Raw genomic sequence first — 21165 nt, forward strand, 5'->3', positions numbered from 1 at the left:
GATAAGTGACAGAGTCTGGATTTTCGCCACGTGTTTCTGACTCCAAACCCCATCACTACATTAGGAACTGTTAATACAGTTAACAGGCTTCCCTGTCCTGAATTTTGGCTGTAAGTAAGGGCTAAGGTGATGGACAGGGAGGCCTGGCATGCTGTGATTCATGGGGTCTTAAAGAGTCAGACATGATGAGCGACTGAACTGAACTGAAGGAGTAAGCTGTCCGCTAAATGGGAAATTTTTTTATTTTAAGCAATTTATTCAAATGAGGAAATATACAAAGTTATAATGTATAAGTACAAAGCTTTCTCAGAAAGCAAATTGAGATATTTTTGTGCATGTTGAGATTTCCAGATTGCTTCTGCACGATTTGCCAGATGAGCACGGGTTCTTGTAAGACCTGGGTTTGAATCCTGGGATCACCTCTGGCCACGTGAAGCACTGAAGACAGCTGCTTAACTTATTTCCTTGTCCAGGACAGGAGGATAGTATTACCTGTTAGGAAGGTTATCAGAAACATTAAATAAGAAGAGCATATACGTTTCCCAGCCTGGGAGCTTGGAACATATAGATACCAACAAGCAGTAGTCTTCTTCAATTCTATCTCATGCTGTCTGTCGTATTTCATGGCTGCTTGCCCACTCTTAGGAGTGGGTTCATCATCCTGCCCTGCCTTTCTTATTCTCAGCCAACAGAATGAATGAAATCTGATCACGAAAAACCTAGCACACAGGAGTTTTCAGTGCCACAGGGCTGGGCACGTGGATGCTTTGAAGTCTGGGGTTTAGAGGTATGTTTGAATCAGGCAAAAAGAGGTGGATTATGCAGTATGTAAGTTTGCCATCCTTCAGCTGAGGCTTGGACTTGCAGGTGCACCTATCTTCATGCAGTGTTTTGCCCGCCTGTCAGAGCGGTTAGTGATGTTTCCATGTCAGACGTACGCATTACAAGGCAGCCTAAGTGTTTTCCCCTGCAGAGATCTGTTTCTGTTCTGTATGACCCTCTAGGTATAAACATCTAAAGGACACTTCTCATATGTATGAAGTCATAGAAAGAGCAAGTGCTGTAACAAAAGAATTCCAGGTATGAATCCCAGCCAAGCTAGTCACGTGATTTAACTTGTCTTTATTTATTTCTTATTATTTAGTTCTGGCTGTGGTGGATCGTTGCTGCTGTGTGTGGGCTTTCTCTAGTTGCAGCAAGTGGGGGCTATCTGCTGGTTGTGGTCTGCGGGCTTCTCACTGCGGTGGTCTCTCTTGTTGTGGAGCATGGGCTCTAGGGCACAGGTTTAGTCGCCCCACAGCATTTTGCATCTTCCCGGGATCTAACTGGTGTCCCCTGCATTGGCAGGCTGATTCATAACCACTGGGCAACCAGGGAAGCCCCTGGTCACATGACTTAACCTTTCTGTGTGTCTAGTGACAAAATGGAGATAATAGAACCAATCTCACAGGGCCTCCTCCCCATAGGATTTTAAATCACAGATTAAATTATATGATTGGGAAAGCACCTGTCACATAATAGGAATTCAGCAAATGTTAGTTCCCTGCCCACTGCCCTGAATAGCATATTAGTTTATCTAGATAACAGATGTTTTTGCATAGTCAAATACAACTAGGTTAAATTCCTACTATTAAATGTGTAGGATGCAAGTCATGCCTCCTGAAAAAAAAAGTTCCTTGTTCCATGGTAGTAAGTTACTTGTCTTTTCTTATTACACATCATAATAACGTGTTTCTCAGGGTTAAAAGCATATGGCACTTGGCTTTTGTCGTACAGTATTTTCTTTGATGATCTTTTACTGAAATAGGCAGCAGGCCTAAAATTTAAATCATGATAATTAGAAGCTTTATATATATGTGTATATATATGTGTATACACATATATATATATATATATATATTTTTTTTTTTTTTTTTAATGAAAAACACATCTTTCACACTGAGAAAAGTGTTTATCCGGGAATCTTGTGCTGACCCACATGGGAGGCGCTCTTATAATACCGCAGGGAAAAAATATAAGTCCATTCTGACTTCTAAATTAAAATCTTAGACTCCCCAGATCACAGCTTCAAAAGATCTGCGTTTAAAGGTGGCAAAGGCAACCCGTACTTACTTCTCAAGTGAGCTTTCTCCCCCTCTCTGGCATTTTAAAGCCGGTTAATCCAGGTTCCCTCATAAAGCTCAGCAGTGGCGGATCATTGTTCATTGGTTTATTATGGGCAGACCAGACTGGTTTCAACTGAGCAGAGGAAGTTAATTATCAAATGTTTTAGCTGGCTCGAACAATGAGTAACCAGTTCTTGTTGGACACCCTCTGGCTCACCAGGCAACGTTATAAGATGGGGGTGGGGCTGGGGGGGGGGATGAGAACTCACCCATCAGAATCTGCTCTGCGGGAATTTGCTGGGACTGCCCTAATCTGTTTCCCAGGTTGTTCCAACCAGTTCAAGAGCAGTTAAACAAGGTTATGTAAGTGTCATGTGATGCAGCCCAAAATAGTGACTGCAAACACAGGCTGCTGTTGCTGGGCAGTTGTCGACTGCCTTAAAAAAAAAAGAAGTCCTCCAGCTGGACGACAAATGGACCTCTGAACGTGAAAAGGAGATTTTTTTAATTTTTATTTTTACTTGAAGGATAATTGCTTCACAGTATTGATTTCTGCTATACATCAGTATGAATCAGCCATAGGTGTGCATACGTCCCCTCCCTCTTGAGCCTTCCTCCACCCTTTCCCACCCCTCCAGGTTATCACAGAGCCCCAGTTAGAGTTCCCTGAGTCATCCAGCAAATACATATGGTAGCGGATATGCTTCCATGCTGCTCTCTCCATTCCTCTCACCCTCTCCTTCCTCCCCCGCCCATGTCCATAGTCTGTTCTCTATGTCTGCATCTCGATTACTGCCCTGAAATAGCTTCATCAGTACCATCTTTCTAGAGTCCACATATATGCTTTAATATACGATATTTGTTTTTCTCTTTCTGACTTCTAAATGTGAAAAGGAGATTTAAGCAAGAAGTTCATTTTAAAAGGAATTTGGTCCAAGTGCCTTTCTGAGGCTGAAAATGCATGACATGTTTGGAAAAGCATATGCTGCTGCCGAGTCACTGCAGTTGTGTCTGGCTCTGTGCGATCCCGTAGCCCACCGGGCTCCCCCGTCCGCTGGGCTCTCCAGGCAAGAACACTGGAGTGGGTTGCCATTTCAAGATCTGATTATTCAAAAGCATCCATCAGGGGTAGTTCAGTGAAAAGGATTCTTTAAAAGTTTGGTTTGCCATTAAAATGCTATGTTCTTATGTTTTGAGAAATAGCAACAACAAAACCATCAGGTTTGCTCACGGCTTCGGGCGTATAACAAAGTTATTGAGCACTATTTCATTCAGAGACTGATAAATATTAAACTATTTCATGTTACTGTCCCTCTTAGTTAAATTCTGTGGTAGCTTCAAGGTGTGAAAAAGAAAATTACATTTCACGTAGCACAGTAAGCATGAAAATAGGTTTTAAAGGAAAACAAGATTCTGTGGTGAAATGTAGTTGACAGGTTTTTTTTTTTTTTTAAGGGAAACAAAAACAACAGAAAAAGGTTTAAAATCTGCCTGAACTGTCAGCAAGAATTTGCACCCTAAGATGTGGATTCCCGCAGCGATCGCATCCGCTGGGTTGCCTGCCTTTCTGGGGGGGCAGAGATCCTGAAGCAGGCATCCCAGGAGGTGGGCAGAGGGGCCCATGGAATCCTGGGTGCAGAATTTGCACCTGGGAGGCCCCGGGTATCTGTCCCTGTGGTTGAGATCTGGGTCTCAGAGCCTCTCTCTGGGGTTCTTTCGTCATCTCGAAGGGACCTGCAAAATAGCCCTGCATTTTCCCCACCTGTATTCTGAGCAAACCGAAAATGAAAGAAGTGGTGGGTAGAAGGGAAAATAGAAACTTTTTTTGTTGTTTGGTAAATAACTTGAAGGATATGGCTTAATGGTAAGAGCGGAAAACAAAACGAAACCGAGGGAGGGCCCTCCTGCCTGTGTCCCAGATTTAGATGCAGGGACAGGCAGCAGCACTGGGTCATGGCAGGGCCCCCAGGATTAGAGGCCGTCCTGCTCCCAGACGAGGAGGAGAATGGTGCTGAGGCAGGCAAGTCAGACCTTCTCAGACGCACTAGTCAAGGCAGAGAGAGTAAGGCAGACAGAGAGGGGCCCTAGGTGTGGCTCCCACGGAGCTGCCTCTGCCTGGAAGGAAACAGTGGGCCGGGGGCGGGGGCAGAGGCCATCCCCTCTGGGATGCCCAGTCTAATCCCTAGGCATGGCTTTTCTGGGAGGATGGGAGAGGACCTGGCATGCTAGGCAGGGCCAGATATCAATATTCAGTGTGATGAGAAATCATTTTGTTTTTCAAGATGTAGAATTTGGGGCATCCTGTTCAGTTGAAAATCACTTTTATTCTCTGCCTGGTGCAATGCCTGCTCGTAAGATTGAGTTCAACCACCTTCTCCGTGCCTCTTTCTTTAAAGATTCTAAAAGGTATTCGTGGGCTTTCCTGGTGGCTCAGTGGTCAAGAATCTGCCTGCCAAGCAGGAGACGCAGCTTTGATCCCTGGGTTGGGAAGATCCCCTGGAGCAGGGCGTGGCAACCATGGTATTCTTGCCTGGAGAATCCCATGGAGGAGCCTAGCAGGGCTGCAGTCCATGGGGCCATAAAGAGTTGGACACCACTGAGCGACTAAACACCACCACCACCAAAAGGTATTTTGTTGTTTTTCAAGCTTCTAGAACATGGTTCTTTCCATATCTAATCTGACCTGCCAACTTCAGTATTTTACTTGGTGAAAGGGGACAGTCTTGATTATCAGCCTTGCGTAGCTCCCACGTGGAAGAAAAGGAGATGGAGTATTTCCTAGATGAGGTGGTTAGAGGCACAGAACATTGCTAGGGACGTGAAAGAGGTGTGCGTACGCATAGATGGTGCTGAATATGAGATGAGTGAAGCCAGAGAAGAGCAAAAAGAGGACGCCTTCCTGACGTCAGAAAGAGCTGGGAGGGGCACGACAGTTCACAGGTGCCGTCCCAAACTAGGGATGAACGTCCGCCTGGGTCAGCCAGCCTTAGGATGCCTGCAGCCTTAGGACCTCTCTAAGGATGGTGCTTGTGATGCAGGACTGACCTACGTGTCTGTACATATGAAGTGGAATACAGATATAAATAGTGACCCATCTTCTGACTTTTTCCACTTTCTTAAAATAAGCCTCGAAATACGTTGTCGTTAATCCCAATAATAACAGTAAAACACCAATAGTAAAGACACCAGTGGAGATAATGACCCAGTGTTACTGTATCGGATCCCCCTGAGGCTTGCATTTCCCCAAATGGCAGTCAGTTTTGCTCAGCATATCCTGGAGCCGTGCCTCCCTACCTCTCTCCCCTCTCCGAGCTCCAGAGGCTCAGTGTCACTTTGAATATGTAAGAGTTTGGACTTAAGAGTTTAAGTAGTGAGGGGCCCAAAAAGGCCTTTAATCAGAAGGATGAGCTAATCAGATTTGTGATTCAGAAGGCTCACTGTCCAGACGGGGCTCATGGCCCCGAGTGGCTGCTTAGAGGAGACCTGGGGGTCCAGGGGGTGCCTCCTGGATCACTGCTGGGTACAAAGTGGAGGACAGCACCAGGGGACCTCCCTGGCATTCATTTCAACCAGAGTAGCTCTTCTTTTCTGGTGTTAACAAATTGAGGTCTGCATAAGAGTTTTTTTTTTAGAAAGCTTTTGAAGGTTAAGACTTCTTTGATTTAGAAATGGGGAAATAGTAGAGGCAGGTAGACTCATTACTAGTCCCTTGAGATAATGAAGATAATATGGAATAATGGATGAGGACAGCAGTAACCCGTAAAATAGCAATAGTCCAATGATAACAACTGTGACCAACCTGGACAGCACATTCAAAGCAGAGACATCACTTTGCCAACAAAGGTCCGTCTAGTCAAGGCTATGGTTTTTCCTGTGGTCATGTATGGATGTGAGAGTTGGACTGTGAAGAAAGCTGAGCTCCAAAGAATTGATGCTTTTGAACTGTGGTGTTGGAGAAGACTCTTGAGAGTCCCTTGGACTGCAAGGAGATCTACCCAGTCCATTCTAAAGGAGATCAGCCCTGGGGTTTCTTTGGAAGGAATGATGCTAAAGCTGAAACTCTGGTACTTTGGCCACCTCATGCAAAGAGTTGACTCATTGGAAAAGACTCTGATGCTGGGAGGGATTGGGGGCAGGAGGAGAAGGGGACGACCGAGGATGAGATGGCTGGATGGCATCACTGACTTGATGGATGTGAGTCTGAGTGAACTCCAGGAGTTGGTGATGGACAGGGAGGCCTGGCGTGCTGCGGTTCATGGGGTCGCAAAGAGTCGGACACGGCTGAGCGACTGGACTGAACTGAACAGCTGCTGCCAGTCATGGCCCCCTTACTGGAGGCCTGTGACAGCTCCCAGTGCCATGGGCGGTATACTCATCTTCGGGGGAACTCGTGAGATAGACACCTGGATGATTCCCATTTAATAGAGGAGGAAACTGATGGACAGAAAGGTTGAGTCACTCGTCTAAGGTCATACAAATAGTAAGCAAGAATCCAGACTCCAGAAGTTTAACCAAAAGAGCCTGAGGAAAGGGGCGGAGGTCCTGGTGAATGTGGAGAGGATTCAAGGAAAGCTCGAGGGAAGGATCGTGGGGATCTTGTGAGGATCTCAGGGAGCGGGGTGTGACCCAGGCGGCTCCTGATTGTGACCACTGGTCGAAGCTTTAAGGATAAGGATGTGAGGAGGCTGGAAGGGGGCTGTGTGAGTGGTAGGGTTGTTAAGCTTTAAGTCTCGGGCGTTCGGGTGGGATATTCCACAGGTAGGTGCTTGTGTGGGTCTGAACCCCAGAAGGCAAGAGAGGGCTCAGGAGCCCGAGGGGCACTGCCCAGGCCTGGGCCGTCCTCTCGTCACCAGCGTGTGTAGATGCTGCTGGCTCCTCCTCTGAACCCCTGCCCTCCTGGGCGTCCACCCGCCAGACCACTTGCTCCCTGAACATGGAGCTGTGTCTCTGCCTTCCCTGTGCTCATCCTTTGCTGGGGGTGCCTGAGGTCTGTCCTCTCCATGTTTCAGATCCACAACATTCTTCAAGGCTTACGTCAGATGCTTTCTCCTTCTATAAACCTTCCTCATCTCCCCATTCAGGTATAATCTTTTCTGCCTTTAAAGTCACAAGAGTACCATATGATTCCTCTTAATCACTTAAATTTTCCCAGCCTTGAGAAAGGAAGGGCTTGGAAGAAATGGACCATGTGTTGCTTCTTTTTATCTTGCGAAGAAATCTTTGCTGAATGGAATTAAATCATGGTCTGGGAACTCATTTTAAATCACAGACATAGAAAACAAACTTATGGTCTCCCAAGGGGAGTTTGGGATTAACATATACACACTATTATATATAAAGCAGATAACTAACAAGGACCTACTGTATAGTACAGGGAACTATACCCAGTATTTTGCAATAACCGACAAGGGGAAAGAATCTCAAAAATAAATTTATGTATGTATAACTGAATCATTTTGCTGTATACCTGAAACCAACACAACATTGGCAATCAACTATACTCCAATAAAATCAATCAATCCCAGAACCTCTTTTTGTTCTTTGCAAGGGTCTTTATTTTGGGGGGGCTCCAAAATAACTGCAAATGGTGACTGCAGCCATGAAATTAAAAGATGCTTACTCCTTGGAAGGAATATTAAAAAGCAGAGACATTACTTTGCCAACAAAGGTCCATCTAGTCAAGGCTATGGTTTTTCCAGTAGTCATGTATGGATGTGAGAGTTGGACTATAAAGAAAGCTGAGTGCAGCAGAAGAATTGATACTTTTGAACTGTGGTGTTGGAGAAGATTCTTGAGAGTCCCTTGGACTGCAAGGAGATCCAACCAGTCCATCCTAAAGGAGATCAGTCCTGGGTGTTCATTGGAAGGACTGTCGCTAAAGCTGAAACTCCAATCCTTGGGCCACCTGATGTGAAGAGCTGACTCATTTGAAAAGACCCTGATGCTGGGAAAGATGGAAGGCAGGAGAAGGAGAAGACAACAGAGGATGAGATGGTTGGATGGTGTCATCAACTCAGTGGACATGAGTTTAACTAAACTCCGGGAGTTGGTGATGGACAGGGTGTGCTGCAGTCCATGGGGTGGCAAAGAGTCGGACACGACTGAGCAACTGAACTGAAGTATTTGCTATCCTTACCAGGCAGAATGGAGTCCAGTCTCCCAGATTCACCTTTCGTCTGCCCCTGAACATGTGTGCCTACTGAGTTTGAGTATTAAGTCGTAACTGAAAACAGGCAGGGGAGATGAGGAACAATAATCAAGGGAGCTATAACTTTCCAGCATCTTACACAGCTCTTACAGTTTGGGGCACTGCTCTAAAATTCTTAGCTGAGTTGCAGACAGCTCAGAGAGTCCGGCTTTTTGTCCTGTGCTGACCTTAAAGGATATAGTTCTCCATTCTCACACCCTTGCCAGCCTTTAGAAAACGTTAAGGCTTGAAGATGAGATCAGAGCTGTGTAGTATTTGTCCTGTCTCAAGTGGACACTTTTCATCTAGAAGCCTTCCTAATTCAGTGGTCATATTTGTTTCCAACAGGAAATTCTTTTCTTACTTATATTTAATTAAGATTTGACTGTGTTTGTTCCTTGGAATTTCTCATACCATTTTTTTTTTTTTTGAAAGACTGAGCTAACCAAATGAATGATGGATGATAAATATCACCTTTTTATCCTGAGTCCTTACCTCAGGCCAGGCATTGCCCTTCTTGTTTATGTATATTAATTTGAATCCATCTAACAACCTAGTTGTCAGAGCTTCCCGGGTGGCTCAGAGGGTAAAGCGTCTGCCTGCAATTCAGGAGACCCAGGTTCAATCCCCGGGTCAGGGAGATCCCCTGGAGAAGGAAATGGCAACCCACTCCAGCACTCTTGCCTGGAAAATTCCATGGACAGAGGAGCCTGGTAGGCTACAGCCTATGGGGTCGCAAAGGTCCGACACGACTGAGGGACTTCACTTTCACTTTAACAACCTGGTCGGGCTTCCCAGGTGGTACTGGTGGTAGAGAACGTGCCTGCCAGTGCTGGAGAGGTAAGAGACACAAGTTTGATCCATGGGTCAGGAGATCACCTAGAGGAGGAAATGGCAACCTACTCCAGTATTCCTACCTGGAGTATTCCATGGACAGAGGAGCCTAATGGGCTGTTACAGTCCATGGGGTTGCAAAAGAGTCGGACACAACTGAGTGGCTTAGCACAACAACCTGTAAAGTAGGCATTACTATGCCCATTTCATAGATCAGGAAACTGAGGTTCAGAGCCATTCCACTGTTTTTGGCAAAGCAGCTCATAGTTCCCTGTTGACTGAGGTGGGATTGGTACCCAGGTGTATCTGGTTACAAAGTCATCCCTTACCCCTGTGTCTTTTCCTTGCTGCCTTCCATGTTTCTACCTTTTCCATTCTAGCATTATTGATGCTTTGAGACACGATCCCTATGTTATACAATCTGTATTTTCTCATAGGGGATCAGCCCTATAAGAAAAATTTGTTTCTTGATTTCAAAGGAATTGACAGTTTTAAAAGACACTGTATTGGGTTTGGTAATTTTTTAAAGAATAAAATTTAAACAGTGTTAAAAGCAGTATCATTGTTGAAAAAAGCAGAATTATTCTACAATTAAAAGCAGTATCATAGTTGAAAAAACAGGAAAATTGATACTTTTTTTAATTTTTGAACTCAACTTTGGTTTGTTTGGGATTTGGGTTTTTTTAAGTCTGTATTTCCCCTTTGATATGAGTACTTGTTTCCCTGTAAGTTAATATTGCAGTAACTAATCTTCCTGGTGCCCTGTCCAAATTTACTCTAACCTTGGCAGCCTTCTATTTTCGAGAATGGCTTCCTTTTCTCCTAAAAGTAACCACTCCTTCAGGCAGGAGGTACCTTGAACTGGTACAATAGATGCATGAGTGACTGAAGTTGCCTGAGCCCCGCTGGACAGAATTGTTTCTTAAACAAGATGTTTTTACATCTAAATGACTCTGCAATGGCTGTAATTTAAGGCAACCTAACCAATGTCAGTGGAGGGTGATGTGAGCCTTACAGGAAAAGTATTTAAGACTTAGGACACCAAGAAGGCACATGTATCTGGCTTGGGATTCTGACTCTGCTTTAAGCTGTTTCTGCCTTTCACAGAATCCTCTACTGCCGTCTTGCAAGCCCTCAGAGGTCTTTTTCTAAACTCTCATGTGTGTAGATTTCCCCTCTAAACTGTTATATGTGAAAAGTATGGTGCTGGAGATGGGACAGAAATGATTTGTGTATTATATGGGTCTTTTGTAAACCAGTGCATTATAAGCCAGTAGGTCTTGTGTGAGTATTCATTACTGCAAGTTTGTGTCTATATACAGCATTCCAAATGAACGTAAAAGTTCTGTTTGTCAAGCAGGATACTGTTTGTACCATATTTCTACTTTCTCAATTAGTTTGTAGACCAATACTCCATAGTGTTTCTCCTAGAGTGCCTGCGGATGGATGCTTAGCCCATTTGTGTAAAAGTTTTACTTTAAAGGAGTATTTTGGAATTTTTCAATCATATCCCATTTATTTTAAGCTTTTATTTCTCTCCATGTTGTGAAATTATGCATTTTTTTTCCCTTTGGAATATCTGTTACAGTGCTTGCTACTAGGTAGGTAGACTAAACTTTCTCTAAATTTTTATGAGGAAAAATGACCCCCTCTAAGCTTTAATTTATTTGCCTTCCATTCTTGAGTATGTATACATATCATTAGGGTACTGACATGGACAAAATAGGTTATGGATTTCGGGGCTTACGGATGGAGTGGTCACTGGATTATAATCTTTATTCAAATAGCCAGAGATGTTGATTTCTTTCTTAAAAAATACATTAGTTGCTGGTAGCTTCTCAACCATGTTTTGAAAAGTTTAGCTATTTATAGAAAGGGTCCTCACCTTCATCCATTAAAATTTGTCCCTCAAAAAGCAATAATGTAAGTAGTTTAATACTTCTGAGAGGAAGTAATATGAAGGTTGAATCTTATGTTCTCATCTCCCTTTATGGAGGTAGTCTTCAGGGAGGTTCTTCATTTATTTCTAGCTCTTTGAGTTCTGACAAGAGGTAAGATTACAATTCTAGTCTTCCTTGTGCTTGTGTGGGGTCATTGGACTAAATCTAAGCAGTGAAGAGTGAGTTGCCCACTCTAGGCTGGAGCAGTGGGTTTCCTAAGTCAGACTCCACAGCTCCTCTGCCCTGACTCCCAGCAGTCACTGTGGTGGCTGTTCCCATCAGCCTGGGGCCCAGGGTGGGTACACAGAGAACAGAATTCCCAGCCTGTCTGCTGATGCCTAATTAATCTGTACCAAAACCCAACTTTTAGCTTGGTTTATTTTTCTCTCTTGTTTTTCTCTTTCTCATCGATCTCTACACTATAATTTCACTCCTTCTATTTGATTTGCTTTTAGTTTTTATTTTTTCTAGTTTTTTAAGCTGGAATCTTCAGTCATCAATTTTAAACCCTTCTCCTTTCCTAGACTAAGTATATGAAGCTAAAAATTCTACAAGGACTGCTTAAATGTATTTAATAAGTTTTATGTTTCTGTTATTCATTTTGAAATCTTTGCTAATTTCACTTGTGATTTCTTCATTGACCCATACATTTTCTGAAGTATGTTGCTCAATTATCAAATATGGGACTTGTCTATATATCATTTTGTTGTGTGATTTCTAATTTGGTTCCTTTGTGGCCAGCAAATATATTGTACATGATTTCAATCCTTTCAGAATTTTGAATTTGTTTTATAGCTCAGACTATGTCTGTCTCAGTGAATACTTCATGTATACTGGAAAAGAACATGTGTATTATTCAGTTATGTGCCTAAGTGTTAATTGATCCAAGATGTTTGAAAATCTCCTGTATCCTCACTAATTTTCTACGTAGTGGTTATTCTATCAATTGCTGAGAGAGGGGTTTCTAAATCTCCAACTATGATTTTGGACTAAGCTTTATTTGCCTTAATCCTGACAATTTTCACCTGATGAATTTTGAAACTCTGTTGTTAAGTGCGTTGATATTAGGGCTGTTTATATCCCAGCTTAATAACTATGAGTGGTAGTTTTTATCTTTTGTGATACTTTTCTCTTGAAGTCTGCTTTGTCTGACTTTAATGTAGCTGCATCAGCTTTCTTATGCTTACATTTTTCATTGTATATATATGTATATTCCATTTTTTAACATTCACCCTATGTGTACCTTTCTATTTAAAATGCATCATAACACACACTTAAGTATTGTCTTTTTTTAAAAATTCAGTCTGCCATCTTTGACTTTTAACTGGAGTGTCTAAACCATTTACATTTAGTATAACTCTTTCTGTACTTGAACTTCTCTCTCTTATCCTAGTGTTTGTTTTCTTTGTGTTTCCTCCTTTACTTGTTCTTCTGTTTTTTCTTTTCTGTCCTTTCTGGATTGAGTATTTTTAGTATGCCATATCTTTTTTGTCCCTTAGACTACACTTCGTGTTTTTATTCTACTGGCTGCTTATGGTAGTATTTCTCAAACATTAGTATACATCAGAATCACAGGAAGGGTTACATAAAACAAAGATTTCTAGGTCCCACTCCAAAATTTCTGAACTAGCAGGTCTGAAATTGGGTTTATGGATTTTAATTTCTGATAAATTATTAGGTAATGCTGATGCTGCTTACCCAGAGCAAGAAAATCATTGCTTGAGGGATTACAAGATGTACTCTTAACTTATCATAGTCTACCCTGAATAATTTATGCCATTTCAAGTACAATGTAAGAAACTTAGAACAGTAAAATTTAATTTATACCTTTTCCTATACTTTGTGCTATGTTTTTAGGTATTTTATAAATCCCATAATACACATTTACTTTGTTTTAAACATTTGACTTTCGAATTTAAGAAAAGAAAGAAAATTTCTCTAAAATTTAGCTGTCTGTCATTTCTAGTTCTTTTCTGTACATCCAGATTTCAGATTTCTCTCTGATATCATTTCCCTTTAGCATAAAACTTTCTTTTTTATTTCTTATAATGTGATTCTATTATCAGCCAATTTTCTTCACTTTAGTTTATCCAAAAATGTCTTTATTTTACCTTCATTTTGAGGAATGTTTTCACTGGTGCTACTGAATTTAAAAATAATTGTATGTTATTATCTGGCCTTGATTGTTATAAAGTCAGTTTTTACTCTTATCTTTATTCCCCTTTACATACTGTAATTGTGGGTTTTTTTTTCTTTTTGCTTTGTTCTGGCTGCTTTAAAAAAATTTTTATATTTGTTTTCAGCAATTTAACTATGTTGTAGCTTAGTGGTTTTCTTTGTATTTATCTCTTGGGACATTTGATAAAATTGTTGTTTTAGTCAATTTGGAAATTTCTATATATTATTTTCTGACCTCTTCTCTCCATTCTTTTTGGAACTCCTACTACAAGTATGTTAAATTACTTAATGCCACCACATAGGCCACAAGTACCTTGTTCTTTTATCTTTTAATTCTTTTGTCTTTGTGCTTTAATTTTTATGATTCTATTTATATTTCTTTAATTTTACTGAGTTTTGTGTCCAATATATTGTTAATTTCAACCCAAAATGTTTTGTCCTCAATAGTATATTTTACAGTTCTCTGATTTCAATTTGTTTTCATCGTGTCCAAATCTCTTCTGAGAGTTTCCATTTCTTTCTTTTCTTTTTTTCATATTTTCTTGTGTTGTCTAAAATATCAATTTAAAAATCCTTATCTGCTAGTTTCATACTCTGGATCATCTGTGAGTCTGTTTCTACTGACTCAGTTTTCTTTTGACTCTGGTTTGTATTTTTCCAGTAATTACTGTTGTATCCTAGACATTCTGGAGACTCCAGGTTCTGTTACATTTCTCTGAAGAATATTGTGTTTTAGTCTAGTAGTCAAATTACTGACAGATCATTTTGAACTTACAGGGCCTTTGCTGTATGATTTTTCAGGGATGATCTGTTTTTGTTATACCTTTAACCCTAAAATTAATGCTTTAATCCTGAGATACATTATTTCCTCCTAAGGAGGAGGAAATTTAAATGGAATTTAAATGGAAAGCCAAAGGAAATGGAAAGATTGAATCCTTCTAATTTAGTGAGATTCAAACTCTTTCTCCTTGTGATTGATAGTAACTAAAATACCCTGCTTAACTGTTTAAAGCATTAAATTCTTCCACCCTTTGACTCTTTGGAGTTTCATGCTCAATTCAGAGGTCAGCTGAAAATTTGAGGAGTTAATATATCCACACCTCATGATATCCCCTCCTTTCTGGACTATCTATTCTTCTTCAATTTTTATGGTTTGGTTGGTAAGTCATGTGTGACTCTTTGCAACCCCATGGACTGTAGCCCTACCAGGCTTCTCTGCCTATGGGATTTCCCAGGCAAGAATACTGGAGTGGGTTGCCATTTCCTTCTCCAGAGGATCTTCCCGACCCAGGGATCGAACCCACGTCTCCTGCTTGGCAAGCAGATTCTTCACCGCTGAGCCACCTGGCAAGCCCTTGTCAGTTTCTGGCTGTTCCTAAAGTTCCAAAGGGGCTTCCCTGGTGACTCAGCAGGGAAGAGTCTGTCTGTAATTCAGGAGACGCAGGACATGCGGGTTCGATCCCTGGGTCAGGAAGATCCCTGGAGGAGGAAATAGCAACCCACTCCAGTATTCTTGCCTGGAGAATCCCATGGACAGGGAGGGGAGCCTGGCAGGCTACAGTCCATAGGTCACAAACAGTCAGACACGACTGAAGCGACTGAGCAAGGGTGCACACATTTACAACATCCCAAAGCCTGTTCTCTGCCTTCTCTGGCAATTAGCACTTAGGATTTTGCTTGGCTTCCATTCAGCCTCCCCTGAAGGACATAAGAGTCCAAGACCCTCAGGAAGAAAATCCATTCAACCATGAGGCAGTCTGTGGTGTTCTCTTTGTTCCACAGTCAGTCTTCTCCCAGCTTCTGCTTGCTTTTGGTTGCTCCCCAGTGCCTTCACATCTTTTTTCTCCCCTTTTGTGGACAGTTATAATTGTCCTCTATAGGAGGTTTATCTGATTCAAGCTATTCTACTACTAAAACTTAAATTCCTCCTCTAATGGACATATAAGTGGAATAAGAAATCTTTGTTTCCTTTAACACTAACATTTTTTATCCATAGGATTATTCCTGTGGCTATATATTCTGACTAAAATAGAGCTATTAACTTGCATAGAGGCCATCTCAGAGAACCTCCAGCTGAAAGTAGTAGTGTCTGCTACTTCTTTTCTACCTCCTTAAGACGTAACCTTCAGATTCATATTTCTAAAATACACCTCTGGACTTCACATCCTGTAAGCAAGAATCTCATCACCTGCTGAATAAAAGGAGTTTCATTCAAAGCCTCCACTGTCCGGCCCATGTTGACGTTGTAGTAGAAAATTACTTACCTTTGAAAGCCTGGGTTATGACTTACACTGGATTAGCTATTTTTATACCAGGAGAGCACAGTGTTTTTTAAAAGACATGATCAAAAGTTTTTTAAGTCTTCTAAATGCATTCTCTCATTTTCATTGTGGTTTTTTGGTTGTTTATTTTATCATAGATTAATGGACAGGATACATATTGCCTATTTGTGTAGGTGTGATTCAGATCTTTCATGTTTACAGATTTAAAAATATAAATGACAGATAAAACTAGTATGACATCCCCACAGCTGGCCTTTAAACTCTCCCATTCTGTTTGGGTGGGAGATGAATTGGTGATTGTGACCAATGTCTGGTTTCTACTAACTGGTAGAAACCAGATACAATAATTCAGTGTATATGGAAGGACATTTTCTGCAGCTCTTACAGTAACATGAATTTTTAAAAGATGTTCATTAAAAAGAAATCCCCATAGTACAATCCTAACTCTTAGAAGTGTGTTTTTGAACACCCAGAAATAGTGTGTGCATTGGACAGTGGCCATTTCTTATGCATTATTGTATGCTTACAGCTAAGAGACTTTGTCATATTTTATCATGGATTCTCAGAAATGGAAGGAACTATAGAACACCCCTGCCCCTGATGCAAATGTTTTATGGCCTTGCACACATAATAGGTTCCCAATAAATAATTGTTGAATTGAAACCACAGTTACATTTAGTTATTTGTTTGGACATTGACGTTTATTCAATTCAGTGTACATTAGAGATGAAATTTCTGAATTTGTCTTTAATTTCACATCATGAAAAAAGGCACATAATGCTGATTGCCAGTGGAAATACTGGGTGATAAAGTAAAGTATGCCTCATTCAAACAATGTTCCTTTGCTTATTCTTTCCAAAGAGCATTCAGTATCCTGTTGGACCACCAGTAAATTATATTTCAAAATTGACATTTAGAAAGACCCTGACCTTGAGACAGAGCAGCTTTGTCCGAATTCTGCTTCCAGTTCCACCTTTTGGGGAGGTCACCTGATCAGTTCTAGTATGAGTTTCTTCTTGTGAACAGTAGCAGTAATAACTACCTTACCTATGTTGTAGGGTTGTTGTACGACAAATAAAATAGTGCCATAATATTATGGCCTTAAAATTTTATTTTTATGGTAACTTCTGAAGATATTGTGCAGCATTGTGAAATGTTATATTAATTGGTTCTAGTCTTTCCTGTGGGTATTGATTGCCTTTCTGTAATTATCTACACCTACCTATAGTGACTGAGAGCCTTTTATTTTTTTAAGAAGTCATTAGATTATTATAATGATGGACTTTCATTTCTTCCCTTTGATAGATTTCCCTATTCTATTACTGTTCTTTTATTGCAATCGTCATTACTAAAATTTACCATAATGTTACCGAGAATGAGCTCTAGATTAAATTATTTTCATACCATTAGCAATACACATTATATCTATTGAGTACTTCCTGTAATTTACTTAGTAATTATCAGCCAAGGGAATGTGATGGTACTGGGTTGAAGGGGGGTTTTGGAGCCTGTTTCCTGCTTTACAGTCATCACTCAGATTCCGTTTGCTTAGTCTGCATATTTTCAGAGACCCATGACTCAGTTCTCACATCTCTTCCCTTTCCAGTCTCCATATGATCTCATCCAGTCTCATGGCTTAAAATAATGACCACAAGCTGATTACATCTGCAGCCCAGACCGCTCCTGAGCTCCAGGCCTCTGTATCTAACTGTCCCCTACCCCGCCCCATACTTCCACTGACATACCTCTCAGGGGTCTCAAGCTTAGCATGTCCAGGACCAAGCCAGAGTAATTCCCCCTAAGCCATGGCTCTTCATTGTCTGCCTCATTTGAATTGACAGCAGTTCTGTTTTTCTGTTTGTTCAGCCCAAGAGTCTTAATGCTTCTTTAGACCCCCTTGTTCTCCGATCTCTCAGCAGATTCTAGCAGCTCTGCCTTCGGAGTGTATCTTGGACCTGACCATTTCTCATCGCTACTCCACCATCATCTTCCCCTGAAGTATAGGGACAGCCTGCCACCCATTCCCTCTGACCCTGTCCTCCGTCCACTTCAGTCGGTTTCTTACACAGTGGCCAGAGCAGTCCTACTAACCATGAGTCACGTCACTCTTCATCTCAAAGCCCTGGAAACCAGTGGTTTCCCACCTCACTGAGCCCATGTCTTGAACATGATTGGTAAGGCCTTACATGGGCTGACTGAGGTTAGCTCTTTTTCTTCATCCCCTGGTAATGTTCACTGACCCTGTCCACCTTTCACACTTGGCTGTTCCTTAAACATGCCAGGTACCCTCAGGCCCCTGTCAACCCTCGTTTGCTTTTCCCTCTGCCCTACCGTATTTTCTCCCCAAGATGTCCACACAGTTAGCACCTTCCTTTGCTTCAGACCTTTATTTTAAAGTTGCTTTCCAGTGGAGTTTTCCCTTCATTGTTTCCAAAATGTCAACACCCTCCTCACCTCTACCGCATTCTATGCCCTTGCCTTCTTTCTCCTGAGCACCTGTTACTGTCCAGCAGTTGACCATTGTCCCTAATTACTTTGTCTGTTGACTCTCTTTCCCTCATTAAAAGGTCACAAGAATGGAGACTTTGGTCTTTTTCATTGCTGCCTCTAACAGAGCTGATCTCTAGTGGAGGTTCAGTAAATATGGTATATTAATTTGGATATGTAAATGAATAATAGAGCTAGGGTACCGTTTAGCATTTTGCCAGTAGATGCCACCCTCCAAGCATATTCCACATCTGAATTATTTTGGTGCCAGTTTGACTTGCAAAATGAAATTGTTCTACATTTCTAGTTAAATGATTTGAAAGTCTTCCCATTGGAATGACATGTATAAATGGGAGCAAGCAGAGCAGCTTAAACAGCAGCAGCAGCTGGGAGTTTGGGATGAGCAGATGTAAACTAGTATATGTAGGAAGGATGAACAACAAGGTCTACTGCATGGCACAGAGAGCTATATTCAGTATCCGGTGATAAACCATAATGGAAAAGATTGTGAAAAGAATGTATATAGATTTATAGCTGCATCACTTTGCTGTACACTTGAAACTAACACAACATTGTAAATCAACTATACTTCAATCAAGTACACTTTTTAAAAAAGCTGAAGCAAGGCCTTTGTTTAGTTTGGTGCTGGGTGATGGCTGGGTAAAATGTGCACCATCTCCTGAAAGGATGCATGCCAGTAAAGTCAAACAGTGGGCAGTGCAGCTTTATTTCTTTGGAAACCTTTTGGAAGTAAACATAGTTTTAAGCTTATTATCTGCAACCTGAAGTCTCACCTGTATTCAGCTGACCATTCCTGTGCCTGTAGTATCCGCAGATCATGTTTCTCGTCTACTTTTATTGACAAAGAGATTTTAAGGCAGGAAAGAAGATGTTTCATTATCTGATTATACATATTAGTATTTTATATTAATATAGTCTTTATTTTACCAATTATTCTTTATTATTTTATTCAGGGCAACACAACTATTTGTGTGCGGGAAGAAATGACTGCATAATTGATAAGATTCGGCGGAAGAATTGTCCTGCATGCAGACTTCAGAAGTGTCTTCAAGCTGGAATGAATTTAGGAGGTAAGGTCTGTGGGTATTAGTTTAATAAGAACTGTTTAATATGTAATGTAACACTACTAGATTCTATGTACTCCCAAAATTGAAGCTAACATGAAGCAAAGATTTTTAAAAATCTAGTAAGTTCTATATACATGCTAAAACATTTTAGGAGAAAAATATTTCTTAGAAGGAGTTAAAAACAAGTATGTTATGTGGCTATGGTCAGAGTGAAGTTTTCAACCTTGAGTTTGCTAAGGTTTCAAGAACTGGGTACATAAACAAAACCAAAACAAAAATGAATGACATTTTGCACAAAGCTGTAGCTAATAGTTTTCATTACCATGTGTGTTTAGAAATAAGACCTATTTGTGTTGACATTAACCAGATAGGAATATATTGCTAACTCTAGGAGTAAAAGTAGTAAAGGCTGTATGAAAAAAATTTTTAGTGTTACAGAAATTCACCAAAAGAGTGGGGGAGGGAAAGACTTGTAACACAGAAGTATACAATATCCATGGATGGGAAGATTCAACATCCTGAAAGTGTCAGTTTTCTCTAAGTTAATTTATGAATATAACATAAGTCTAACAAAAATACTACTTGGTGATTCTAAGTTCTTAAAGAACAGCCAGCAAAATTCTGGAAATGGGGTATATAATGACAACTAGCTCTGCCACATAGTAAAGCATGTGAGAGCTACAGTAATTAAAATGGTCTATGTATTTGTTTATTGATTGTCAGATCAGCAGAAAGTCAAGAAATGAATTCAAACAATGTGAGAAGCTTGCTCATAATAAAGTTGGCATTTCAGATCAGTGGGGAAAGGATAGATTAGTTGATAGGAATTATTGTGACAGCTAGGAAACAAGAAAGTTAATCCGAATTCTTAACAATCCTCCAAGATAAATTCTGCTCTTTCAAAGATAATAAACTTTGAAATATAACACAGAAGTGCTAAAGGATTTTTTAATATTCTGCAAGTGGAATATTATTTTATATTTTTTAAGTATGAAATAAACCCAGAAGCTATAAGAGAAAAGAATTGAGAAAATAAACCCTACTTACAAACCAAATGTCACCACGAAAACAAATAAAAAAAACTGGGGGAAAATACTTGCAGCTTATAGACAAAGGGTTTATTTCTCACATAGATAAGCACTTCTGTAATTTCATAAGATAAAGAAACCAACTCATTAGAAAAATGAGACTGAATAAGAATATGAATAAAATATTCATAGGTAAAAGAATAATAAAAGAAATGCAGTTGGTTCTTGAAACACATGAAAAGATTCTCAATCTAAACCCAGTAAGAGAAATGTAAATTTAAAATGTGAGATATAATTTCTTACAAATGGCAAAGAGAAACGTTTTTCTAATATATTATTTGAATATAGCAATAAAAGTGAAAATAAATGTTAATCTTGTGCATTTTAGGTGGAAGTAGAAATTGATATAACACCTATGGAGAGCAATTTAGCCATTTCAATTAAATGTTAAAAAGGCACATACCCTTTGACTCACCAATTCCACTTCTAGGAATTTATCCTAAGTATGTTCTGGAAATGTAAGAAGTGATATATGCGTAATATGTCCAGTGTAGCCTTGTTAAATATCAGGCATACACTAGCCATTTATCTGTTCAAAATTGATTAAATAAACTGCAGAATACTCTTCAGACACAAATAAGAATAAAGGGACCTCTATATGGACTGATTATCAAAAATACTCTTTAGTGAAAAAATCAGGTTGCAAAACAGTATGATTTGTATATTACACATAGTATATCTGCTTTCAAAAAGAATACATATATATTGTATAGCATATTTCTGGAATGATATACAAGAAGCCAGAAATGGTGGTTAGCTTAGTGGAAAAGAGCGGAGAGCTGGGAGATAAGGATAGGAAGGAAAATTAATTGTCACTGTCTATTCTTCTGCGCTTTTGAATTTTATATTGGATTAATGTGTCTATTGTGTACTCCAGTTACCTTCTTAAAGGAAAGTAATCCCAAAAAGCACAGTTTTCTAGATTCCATAGATATGCGTTAGTATATATTTGTTTTTCTCCTTCTGACTTCTCTCT

At 40.3% G+C, this 21165-nt stretch overlaps 1 protein-coding gene across 2 annotated transcripts in view; it reads left to right on the top strand.

Moving 5' to 3' along the window:
- The window catches only part of NR3C2 (nuclear receptor subfamily 3 group C member 2), a 428013-nt gene that overhangs the window by 271503 nt on the left and 135345 nt on the right, over positions 1-21165 (top strand). For both annotated transcript variants that reach the window (XM_040251354.1, XM_040251353.1), the window contains exon 4: positions 18988-19104. In XM_040251354.1, the coding sequence (XP_040107288.1) occupies positions 18988-19104 (117 nt within the window). The remainder of the gene's footprint in view (positions 1-18987; positions 19105-21165) is intronic.

Source organism: Oryx dammah, unplaced genomic scaffold, assembly GCF_014754425.2.
Source record: "Oryx dammah isolate SB20612 unplaced genomic scaffold, SCBI_Odam_1.1 HiC_scaffold_12, whole genome shotgun sequence".
In the NCBI taxonomy this organism is placed as follows: domain Eukaryota; kingdom Metazoa; phylum Chordata; class Mammalia; order Artiodactyla; family Bovidae; genus Oryx; species Oryx dammah.